The sequence below is a fragment of the Apium graveolens genome, chromosome 11 (assembly GCF_009905375.1).
Source record: "Apium graveolens cultivar Ventura chromosome 11, ASM990537v1, whole genome shotgun sequence".
Classification (NCBI taxonomy): domain Eukaryota; kingdom Viridiplantae; phylum Streptophyta; class Magnoliopsida; order Apiales; family Apiaceae; genus Apium; species Apium graveolens.
The window spans coordinates 138,194,598-138,206,356 of NC_133657.1; the positions used below are offsets into that span (position 1 = coordinate 138,194,598).

General features: G+C 41.2%; 2 protein-coding genes across 2 annotated transcripts; one reads left to right on the plus strand and one right to left on the minus strand.

Annotated features, from left to right (window-relative positions):
- Positions 1 to 969: 969 nt before the first annotated feature.
- On the minus strand, positions 970 to 3,744 carry LOC141695928 (uncharacterized). The gene is made up of 2 exons (XM_074500131.1): positions 3,384 to 3,744; positions 970 to 2,903 (listed from the first exon to the last, which is right to left on the minus strand). Exons 1-2 carry the CDS (start codon positions 3,742 to 3,744, stop codon positions 970 to 972), a joined length of 2,295 nt encoding a protein of 764 aa, XP_074356232.1.
- Positions 3,745 to 7,330: 3,586 nt separating this feature from the next.
- On the plus strand, positions 7,331 to 8,410 carry LOC141695929 (uncharacterized). Its single transcript, XM_074500132.1, has 2 exons — positions 7,331 to 7,489; positions 7,583 to 8,410. The coding sequence occupies exons 1-2, from the start codon at positions 7,331 to 7,333 to the stop codon at positions 8,408 to 8,410; spliced, it is 987 nt and encodes a 328-aa protein (XP_074356233.1).
- Positions 8,411 to 11,759: the final 3,349 nt, after the last annotated feature.

Below are 11,759 nucleotides of genomic sequence, written 5' to 3' on the forward strand. Positions count from 1 at the left end.
GGCGTTGATCAGAATAAATGGCATTCCAATATAGCAGTAGAGCCCTCTATCAGTGATGAAAGAGGTGTGCTCCTGGTCAGGCTCATACATAAGGATCTGGTTATACCCGAAATATACGTCCATGAAGCTGAGCAGGGCATGCCCCGCCGTGGCGTCGACCAACTGATCAATTCTTGGTAGGGGAAAACTATCTTTTGGGCGTGCTTTATTTAGGTCGGTAAAGTCCACGCACGTTCTCCATTTGCCGTTGGGCTTTTTTACCAATACCGGATTTGCTAGCCATTCTGGGTAAAAAGATTCTCGAATTAGTCCGACGTCTAGGAGCCTTTCTACTTCTTCTGCTAGGGCTATAACTCTTTCTCCACTTACGGCCCTTCGTTTTTGTCGAACCCCTTTATGCTTGGGGTCGATATTCAATCGATGGCACATTATTTCTGGATCAATCCCCACCATATCAGAATGGCTCCATGCAAATACATCAAGGTTTTCTAACAGAAATATTGACAGACCTTCCTTTAACCTTGGTGTCAATTGGGACCCTATTCTCAGAACCTTACTCGGGTCTTTTTCATCAACGGGGATCTCGATCGTATCTTCTGCTGGCCCCATCTTTTCCGTCGGCATTGGTATCCGGGGATCCAAGTCAAGGGGATTATAGATCTCCTGATCTTGTAGAGAGGGTGCATTCCCTTCAGGAGGTGTGCCTTGCGTAGTAGAGTTATCAATTTTTTCAGTATATTTTGCGGGCGGGGGTGCTTCTGCAAGAGGTATGACGTCACCCTGTTCGAGGCTTTGCAAGATACCGAATCTTCCTTCTAAACGTTCCCCATGGAAATCTGCTTGGACTATGGTATACATCGCCTCCTCTTCTTCTTCTAACACCTCAATTCTGATTGTGTCTTCCAGGTACAACATTGTCGAGGGCAACTCAGAGGGATGTTCTTCTTCTTGCTCAACATAATAGTGGACTCAGATTTCCTCGGTTGGTTGCTCAATGCTTTTCTCTCGATCCACGTTCGGAGTATCATCGGCGTGGGAGTCTTTTCTGAACCCTTTCATTGCTTGCCTGTAGCACTCTCGTGAATCATATTGGGAACCCCTGATACTTCCCACTCCATTTGGCATTAGAAATTTGATTGTTAGGTGATGAATTGAAGTGATGACTCTCATCTCCCGTAGAAAAGGTCGTCCCAATAACACGTTGTGGGATGATTCCTGATTCAGAACCTTAAATTCGAGCATCTTTATTATCGATAGTGGGCTTTCCCCTAGTGTGCATGGGAGCCGAATTGACCCCATGACTCTGACTCCTGCACCTGAAAAACCATAGACCCACGAGTCTTCCCCCGACATATCCTGATCAGGCAGTCCCATCTTCTTGAAGGTGCTGTAATAGAGGATGTTTGCGGAGCTTCCATTGTCCACGAAGGCTCTATGGACATTCTTTGTACCGATTTGGATGGAAATAACCAACGCATCATTGTGTGGGTGATGTACCCATCGGGCATCTGTTTCTCTGAAAGTGATATCCATGGACTCCCCTTTAAACACTTTGGGTGGCCGGGTTTCCACCCTATGAATATCTGTGAGAGGCCTAAACCGGGCTTCCCTAGCGTATTTTGCCAAGGCTCGGTTGCTGCATTCCATTCCGGGATCTCCCCCGTAGATTGTTCGGATACTGCCATCTCTGATAAATTTGTTTTCCTCCGGGGTATCATTGTTTGTCCCGCGTGGGGCTCGTCTTTCCTCTTCCCTTGTCCTGTCATCCTTGTGCTTCCTTACTTCCTTGACTACCCATTCTCCGAGGTATCCTTCCTTGATAAGCGCTTCGATTTCATCTTTTAAATGTCGGCACTCGTGCGTGTTATGTCCAGATGATCCATGGTATTCACAATATTTTTTCTTGTCTTTGCTTTGCCATGATGATAAAGCTTCAGGTTTCCTAAATAGCCCTTTATTTCTGTTTACCTCATAGATATGGTCGATAGATGCGACCAAAGGTGTGTACCGGCTTGTCTTGTAGTCATAGTTTGAGGGAGGGCTCCATCCCCTCCTTGTGCTTGTTGTATTTATCCGGTCTGGGCTTCGACTATTCCTTCGGTATCTCGGGCTTGGTGACCTATCCCTCTTCCTTCCTTTGTTTCTTTGACTCGACTGTGAAGTTGATTGTACATCTGCCAAAGATTGTTCTATAGCTTTAAAGGATTCTGCCAAAGCGAAGACATCTGCGAGAGTGGCCGGATCTTTTCCTTGCAAGTGCTTCCAAAAATCTGAACCAACCCTTAATCCTGCGATCAGGAAACTTTTTAGGGCTTCGTCTGAGGCCCCCCTCACGCTAGTAGACTCGGCGTTGAACCTTTTAAAGTACGATGTTAAACTTTTATTTTCTCTTTGCCTAATATTGGCAAGAGTTGTGACAGAGGGAGCGTATCTCACCGCGGCTTGGAACTTAGTTAAGAACAAATTCTTCATCTGATCCCACGAGGTGATCACTCTTGGCCCGAGCTTTTGAAACCACTGCTGGGCGCTTTCTCTAAAGGTTGCTGCCAAGAGACGATATCGAGCCAAGTTTGGGACTTGGTACACATCCATCTCTATATTAAAACGACCCAGGAATTCCACCGGATCTGAGTTTCCGTGGAAGCGGAGATCGCTGGTAGTGTTGCGATACCCGGCCGGCAATTGCGCATCCCTTACTGCTGCCGAGAATGGGGACGGGATTTCAGCTGTAGCCGCCACCCTGCCTTCGAGATGGTTAAGTAGCCTTTTCAGATCTCCTACATTGAAAGTTCCCACGCCGGGAATGGTCTGCATTTGAGTCTGTGAACCTTGGGGTTGCAATGGAGGTATTTCCACTTGATTCCCCCCGGGAGGGGCTTGCTGCTGGTTTGTATTATGGGCGTCTTCAGGTATTACAATTATTTCAGGATTTCATCCCTGATTTCCCTCTTGATTCTCTTCTCCACCTTGGCCGCGGCCTCGAACCGTACCGCGGTCATAGTTTTCTATATTCCTGGGGTCATCATGTTCCACATAATCATAGCCATCTGCTTGGTTATTCCAGCGGGAATCGAGGTGTCTGCGGTAATTGTCACGATGATATCCGTCTAAATATCTGCCTCGGCCTCCACCTCTTCCCCTCCATTGAGGCCTTCTCCATCGATCGTTTCCATACCCACGTCCATGATCGCGGTGCCGCTCCCGATTTTCCTGGGGATTCGGGGGCACACGCGTTGGATCGCGGTGCCGCTCCCGATTATCCTGGGAATTTAGGGGCACACGCGTTGGATCGCGGTGCCGCTCCCGATTATTCTGGGAATTCAGGGGCACACGCGTTGGATCGCGGTGCCGCTCCCGATTTTCCTGGGAATTCAGGGGCACACGCGTTGTATCATGGGGCATCACATCTCCGCGATCAGCTTCTCTCTGCCATTCAAGTAACACCATTCTCAAATCGTCATCGCCCAAGCGAATCCCCAAGCGATCTTTCAGAGCTGCAAAGCCTCGTGGCTGATTCTCCGGTATTGATTTCGCCTGCCGGCGTTCCTCGAGACTACGTCCAGAACGGTGTGGATGGGTGGCTCCCCGGTTATCTATTCGCAGAATTTCCCGTCCATCAGCATCTTCTTCCACTAGCTCAACGATCGGGGACGTGTCATTAGAATAGTCCAGGCGTCGCGGGGTTATCGGCACGCGCCCTCTTTCAGTGTCGCCATGGCCGGCCGAGACATCCCTGTCTGTCATGGGTGCTTTTCCAGGCGCCTGAGCCGCTCGGTTGTGGTGAAGACCTCTCCTGCCCTTGCGTCATTCCACGGTGCTTAACCTTGAATCGAAACCATTCAAAGCATCGCCCATGCGATACAGTTGTTCCAACAAGTCAGCATTGCTGATGAGCACAGGCGGCTATCCTCCAACGTCCGGTGTGGGATGGTCAGTCATTGGCGGAACGTAGGGTTCATATTCATAGCCATGATCGAAATCTTCTTCAGAACTTCCATCGTAAAAACCTCCATCATGATATTGAGACATCCTTCCTCCCAGATGTAGATCTTGTTAGGCCCCTCCTTCTAGCGCCAATTTATTGACGGAGGAATTTGGGAACAACAAAACTTGAGGTTAGTAGCCGGAAACAAGATCTGTGATGGCGGTTCTTTATCGGAAACGTGAGCAGTAGTCGGTGGATCCGATGAACAGTATTCGTCAGAAAAGATGAACAGTATTTGGTGGTGGTGATTATTGGGGGCTGAGATTGCTTAGGGTTAGTGGTGGCTCCTTTGCGCTCTCGCTTCTGACCCCTTACAATGTGCCTACGTACCCCTATTTATAGGGGATCAAGCCCACGTAGTTCTTGGGGAACAAGAAACCTAATGGGCTTAGATTTCTTATCCCGAGGCCCAATAGGAAATCTACTGGAAACCGTCTTCTACTAGCTTTAGGAATGTCCGCCGATGAGGCCCAACCACAAAGGCCCAAGGCTCGTCCGTGGCTTCGAGACATCACGGATAAGGCATCTCCCTGGCCAAGGATAACCCTCCGCTACCAGCTGTTTCTCTAGTCCGTGGACGCAGGTATAGCCGTGGTTCACCCCAAATGTTGGACGCATCCTTGTCCCCCGATAAGGAGCCCCTACCAGATTGCAGGACAAGTGATCCCAAGCTTTTGGGTGCAAAGTGCAGGATACTCCGAAGTCTCCCAACGAGGACACCCGTTGACTACAGAGACAGAGCTCCCAAAGCACACACCAGATTTTACCCCACATCCCCAATGAGGACACCCATTGACTACAGGAGGAGGCCTTCAGTCCAGGCATACCCCTGGAGGTCTCTGACCACGGACACCGCCTTTCCTGTAGATATGCTACAGGAAGGAGTTCCTCAATAGAGTACCTGCATCAAGTAGGTTAGTAATAATAATCTCCATCTTCCTTGAGCCTTCTAGAGAATCCACCTAATCAGCACATAAAAGCTATGCTTATGTCCAAGTAGAAATTCAAGGCGCGCCCTAACATCTCTGTATGTTGGCGCCGCCCTGTATCACCAGCTTTTGGTTTCTCATACCATTTTACATCATAAGGCGCGCCCTAAACTATTCATCTTTGGGGCTGACTTTAATTCTGCCCAAGCCACAGTATGGACATGTCGAAGTAATCATGTCCAAATGATCCACCCAAGGAGCCTTCCTTACCTAGGGCGCGCCCTAAGGCTCACTATAGGTCAGACTCCAATCAAGCCACTCATCTATCTTTTTTCAACGATTAGACGCGCCTCGTCATGTTCAAGGGCGCGCCTTTAAGGCAAAACGGTCACGGGCCACTCAACTGTTTAACCAATGCAGCGCGTTCTTAGGGCGTGCCATCTGTTTATGGAAAGTTAATCTTATCTTTTCCTAGTTTTTAGGCATTTCTCCTTCAATTTTACCTACTTTATCAATCTTAATCTGAATATTGTTTATACCAACATTTGGGCATAACAGGAAGTTTAGAATAAGATAGCATAGTTTATAAAGGCTGGGGATGTGAATGTGAAAACTATTGAACTAGACAAGAATCTTTCATTATTGCTGAAACACAAATAACTTAAAATTCAAAGCACATCCGCAGTTTCAGCCTTATATTCCTTTGCATCAATGCAGTCACTGATTAGCTTCTAGCTAGTTGGGGAATATGTGTTTTTTGGTCATTCACCCTAAAGCTTCTTATTTAGGGTCCTAAAATGCATATTTTTGCAGTTCCTCAACATTCTTTTAATCACCATTTATTTTTTGTATGGTTCAAATTTATTAACCTAAACTATCTTTTGCTCTTGAGTTTCTTTGTAATTCAATGGTGAACAATAACATAATAATAATATAGTTAAACATCTGCCAGCTTGCTAAAACCGCCATAATATAAAGACTTAATTACTAAAAAAAGAAACTATTAAGCTCTTGTGTTTTTTCAAATCAAACCATAGAATATTTTCATTACTGCACAATGCAACCGACTATAAAAACTAACTTCATTGATGCAAAATGCAACCAACTACAAACGCTATACTTATATAAATTATCAACAATTACACAACTATGAATAGTTTACAGTTATAAGGTGGATTCAACGTAAATTGCCAAATCATCCAATGCTTAACAAAACTTGAAACCTTAAACTATTCTCACAAACTTATTGTAGATGAGATTTATCTTTTCAACACAATCTATAATTTTAGCCTTTTGAAACTATATCTTATGAAAATTTTGTTGCAATCCTTCTCAACAACGAACGAAGATTGTTTTTTTGGAAACGTAGAGACAAATTATTGTTCTCGCCTATCAATAAAAAAGCTACCCTCCCCAAGTTTGACTATACATGTCCTTAAAGTATTTTACAATAATGTCTTCCAGCCAACCCGATTCACCAGATTGCGCCTTCGTTCTTCTAGAAACTAGCAATGCTAACAAAATTACTATTCCATTTCTTTCAAATGTCTGGACGCTACAACAAAATATGCCAATTACGACGGCGAATTTAAGAATAAAAATCAAGAAGAATATACAAAGACAAGATGTGATTTCCACATAGTGTATTTACTATTTACGTGTGCTTATAGTTTTAGAAATATAGGTATGTGACTTTTTACACAAACGTTCTGAACTAAAAATTTTGCGACATTACTGTTAGTCGCTATCTCTTAATAATGTTATGTCTAATTCTTGCCTTGTGAATCAAAGAAATTTGATTAGTTACGAAGTTAAAGACAAAATGTGATTTCAATATAGTGTTTTTACTATTTACGTGTGCTTATAGTTTTAGAAATATAGGTATGTGACTTTTTACACAAACGTTCTGAACTAAAAATTTTGCGACATTACTGTTAGTCGCTATCTCTTAATAATGTTATGTCTAATTCTTGCCTTGTGAATCAAAGAAATTTGATTAGTTACGAAGTTAAAGACAAAAATGTTAAAAATAAAATATAATTTTGACTTAAAATAATAGAAGAGTATGGACTATTTTAGATTATTTTTGATTTTGTCTAAACTCTAGAACTCTCTATAGAGTGTTCTAGTTGTGTGTCTTTTGATGTCTAACATTTAAGCACGAGTCTTTTGAACTCTAGCAATTAAGTAAGTGTCTAGAGTTTTCCATGGAGTCCTATATAAAGCCTTGTACCAAATCATTTGTAATCAAGTCATTTTCAAGCATTATATTTTACATAAAATACCTCTTATCCTCAATATTTTTGAGTTGTGTGCGTTTGAGTGAGATCCTTTCTTCCAACAAAGTGGTATCAAGAGCCAAAGGTTCTACTTGTCTTCAAAGAAGACTTTTGTTTTGTTAAAGAAGAAGGAGATCATGGCAAATGGAATGTCTCAATGGCAAATGCCAAAATTCACCAAAGACAATTACGAGAATTGGTGCATTCCTATGAAGGCGATCCTTGGAGCAAATGATGTGTCGGAACTTGTGGAGAAAGGATTAATGGTGCCCGAAGATGAAGCAAATTTGAATCAAGTTCAAAAAGATCAACTACAAGCCCAAAGAAAGAAGGACCAAAAGGCGATTATGATCATCCATCAATGTTTGGATGATTCTATGCTATAAAAGGTGGCTTCCGCAACAACATCAAAGAAAGTTTGGGATATTCTAAATTCTTCTTTTAGTGGAGATGCAAAAGTGAAGAGAGTTCGGTTACAAACACTTCGTGGCGAGTTTGAGGCTTTGCGAATGAAAGAATCCGAATCAATTTCGGATTATTTTTTAAGGGTCTTGACTATTGTCAACCAAATGAAAAGTAATGGAGAAGAGGTAAGTGATGTTCGTGTTATTGAAAAAATTCTTCGTTCTCTTGTCTCTAAATTTGATTATAAAGTCGTGGCAATTAAGGATGCTAAAGATATAGATGAAATGACTATTGATGAGCTTATGGGATCACTACAAGCCCATGGAGAAAAAATGTTAAAAAAGAATGAACCAATTGAACAAACCTTGCAAGCAAAACTATCTTTCAAAAATAATGATGGAAGATACACAAGTCAAAGAGGTCGTGGCCAAGGATGTAGACGAGGCTTCTTACATGGACAAGGAAGAGGACGTGGCCAACAAAGAGAGGAAAATCAAAAGGATGAAAGAGTGTGCGAGACAAGAAATTCAAGAGGCCGTGGAAGAGGAAGATTTATTTCAAGGTATGACAAATCAAATATCAAGTGTTATAATTGTCAAAAATTTGGTCATTATGCTTCTGAGTGCCGCACTTTAAGAAATCAAGTTGAGGAGAAAGCTAATCTTGTAGAAGACAAAGGCAATGAACCCACTTTACTTTTAGTACAAAAGGAGAAGAAAATTGTGGAAAAAATCTATGGTATCTTGATAGTGGGGCAAGCTATCATATGTGTGGAAATAAAAACTTGTTCGTGGATCTCGATGAAAATGTGAATGGAAAAGTCACTTTTGGAGACTCTTCGGGAGTGCCCATCAAAGGAAGAGGTAACATCTTAATTCGCTTGAAAAATGGAGATCATGATTTTATTTCAAGTGTTTATTATGTGCCTAGTATGAAAATAATATCTTAAGTTTGGGCCAACTAATGGAGAAAGGCTACACCATCACCATGAAAAATGAATTTCTTAACTTGAGAGACTCTTGTGATAATTTAATTGCTAAGGTGCCTATGACCAAGAATCGTATGTTTATTCTCAAAATTGAAAATGATGGTCCAAAATGTTTAAAGGCTTGTATTGGAGATTCTTCTTGGCTTTGGCATCTTGGGCTTAGGCACTTAAATTTTGAAGGATTAAATTCACTATCTAAGAAGCACATGGTGAATGGTTTGCCTCACATCAATCATCCAGATCAAATTTGTGAAGGATGTCTATTAACAAAGCAATCAAGAAGGAGTTTTCCTAAGGAATCTATGACAAGAGCAAAGGAGCCGCTTGAACTTATTCACTCAGATGTATGTGGGCTTTTTAAACCTCCATCTTTTAGCAAAAACCGTTATTTCTTATTATTTATTGATGATTTTAGCCGCAAGACATGGGTGTATTTTCTCAAAGAGAAGTCTCAAGTTTTTGAATGCTTTAAAAAATTCAAAGCCCAAGTTGAAAAGGAGAGCAACTATCAAATAAAAGCAATTCGTTCGAATCGAGGAGGCGAATTCAATTCAAATGAGTTCTTAAAATTTTGTGAAGATCATGGAATAAGAAGACCCGCAACGGTGCCAAGATCATCTCAACAAAACGGAGTCGCTGAAAGAAAAAATAGAAGTATTCTTAACATGGCTCGAAGCATGCTAAAAAGCAAAAATATGCCTAAGGAATTTTGGGCCGAAGCGGTAGATTGTGCCGTTTATTTGTCAAATCGATGTCCAACAAGAAGTGTCAAAGACATGACTCCACAACAAGCATGGAAAGGAAAAAGACCATCTATTACTCACTTACGAGTTTTTGGAAGCATAGCTTATGCACATGTCGATGATGAGCTACAAACAAAGTTGGATTACAAAAGTCAGAAGTATGTCTTTGTTGGCTATGATGCAAGAGCAAAGGGGTACAAACTTTACAACCCCATCAATGGAAAAATTGTTATTAATAGAGATGTTGTGTTTGATGAAGATAACTCATGGGATTGGAGCAATGCTGAAGAAGATTATAATTTCTTCCCATTTATTGATGAAGAAGATATCGAAGAAAATTATGGGCAACATATCACTCCTCCCACATCACCACGAGCAACAAGTAGTGATGGACAAACAACTCCCTCATCTTCTTCAAGTGATAGTGATGAGACACCACCAAAGAATTATAGAAATCTTCAAGAGATTTATGATGAAACGGATGAGGTGCCCACCATTTCTGACTTAACTCTACTTTGTCTTCTAGAGGAAACTGAACCAACAAACTTCAAAGAAGCCGTGCAAGATGAAAGGTGGAAGAAAGTAATGCAGGAGGAGATTGAGTCAATCAAGAAGAATGACACATGGGAGTTAGCAACACTTCCTAAAGGGAAAAAAGCTATTGGTGTGAAGTGGTTATATAAGGTGAAGAAAAATGCCCAAGGCATGGTTGAAAAATACAAGGCAAGATTGGTAGCCAAAGGCTACAATCAAAGACATGGAGTGAATTATGATGAAGTATTTGCACCGGTCGCAAGAATGGAGACTATAAGGTTAATAATCTTGTTGGCGGCACAAAATGGATGGAAAATTCATCAAATGGATGTAAAATCTGCTTTTTTGAATGGTGTTATTGAAGAAACTGTGTATGTGGAGCAACCATTGGGATACATGGTGAAAGGACAAGAAGGAAAAGTATTAAAGTTAAAAAAGGCCCTATACGGATTGAAACAAGCGCCAAGGACATGGAATAGTAGACTTGACAAATACTTTCAATCTCAAGGATTTCACAAGTGTCCTCATGAACATGCTCTATATGCCAAGGTTACAAAAAATAGAGAATTTTTTCTTGCGTGCTTATATGTGGATGATTTAATATTTACGGGAAATAGTCCAAGTATGTTCGAGAAATTTAAGATAGACATGGAAAGAGAATTTGAGATGACCGATATTGCGCCTATGTCTTACTATCTTGGCATTAAAGTGAAGCAAATGAATGATGGAATATTAATATCACAAGGAAGCTATACAAGGGAGATATTGAAGAAGTTCAAGATGGAAAATTGTCAAGCCATTAGCACCCCTATTGAGTGCGGAACAAAGTTGTCAAATTTTGAAGAAGGTGAGAAGGTGGATCCCACTTACTTCAAAAGTCTTGTGGGAAGTTTGAGATACTTAACATGCACGAGGCCCGACATACTCAATAGTGTTGGACTTGTTAGTCGCTACATGGAGACGCCAACAACAACACACTTGAAGGCGGCCAAGAGGATTCTTCGTTATCTTAAAGGTACGATGGATTATGGGTTATTTTATCATCATTATAGTGAATTCAAACTTGTTGGTTATTGTGATAGTGATTGGGCCGGTGACATTGATGAGCGAAAGAGTACCACCGGATATGTGTTCTTTATGGGTGATATATCTTTTTCATGGAGTTCAAAAAAGCAATCCATTGTTACTTTATCTACTTGTGAAGCGGAATATATGGCGGCATGCTCCTATGTTTTTCAAGCTATATGGTTAAGGAAAGTTTTAGAGGAGTTCAACATGGCACAAAATGAGTCTACCGAAATATTGGTTGATAATAAGTCGGCTATAGCTTTGGCAAAAAATCCGGTATTTCATGAATGTAGTAAGCATATTGACATAAAATATCATTATATTCACGAATGCATTGCAAGAAATGAAGTGGAGGTCAACTATGTGAAGTACCAAGATCAAATAGGTGACATCTTTACAAAGCCTCTCAAGAGTGACGTATTCAACAAATTTCGGAGACTACTTGGGATAGTCAAAATTAAGGGAGGGTGTTAAAAATAAAATATAATTTTGACTTAAAATAATAGAAGAGTATGGACTATTCTAGATTATTCCTGATTTTGTCTAAACTCTAGAACTATCCATAGAGTGTTCTAGTTGTGTGTCTTTTGATGTCTAGCATTTAAGCGAGAGTCTTTGAACTCTAGCAATTAAGTAAGTGTTTAGAGTTTTTCATGAAGTCCTATATAAAGCCTTGTACCAAATCATTTGTAATCAAGTCATTTTCAAGCATTATAGTCTATATAAAATACCTCTTCTCCTCAATATTTTTGAGTTGTGTGAGTTTGAGTGAGATCCTTTCTTCCAACAAAAAAGATAAAACACTTCACATAAATTGCATGCCAGCGT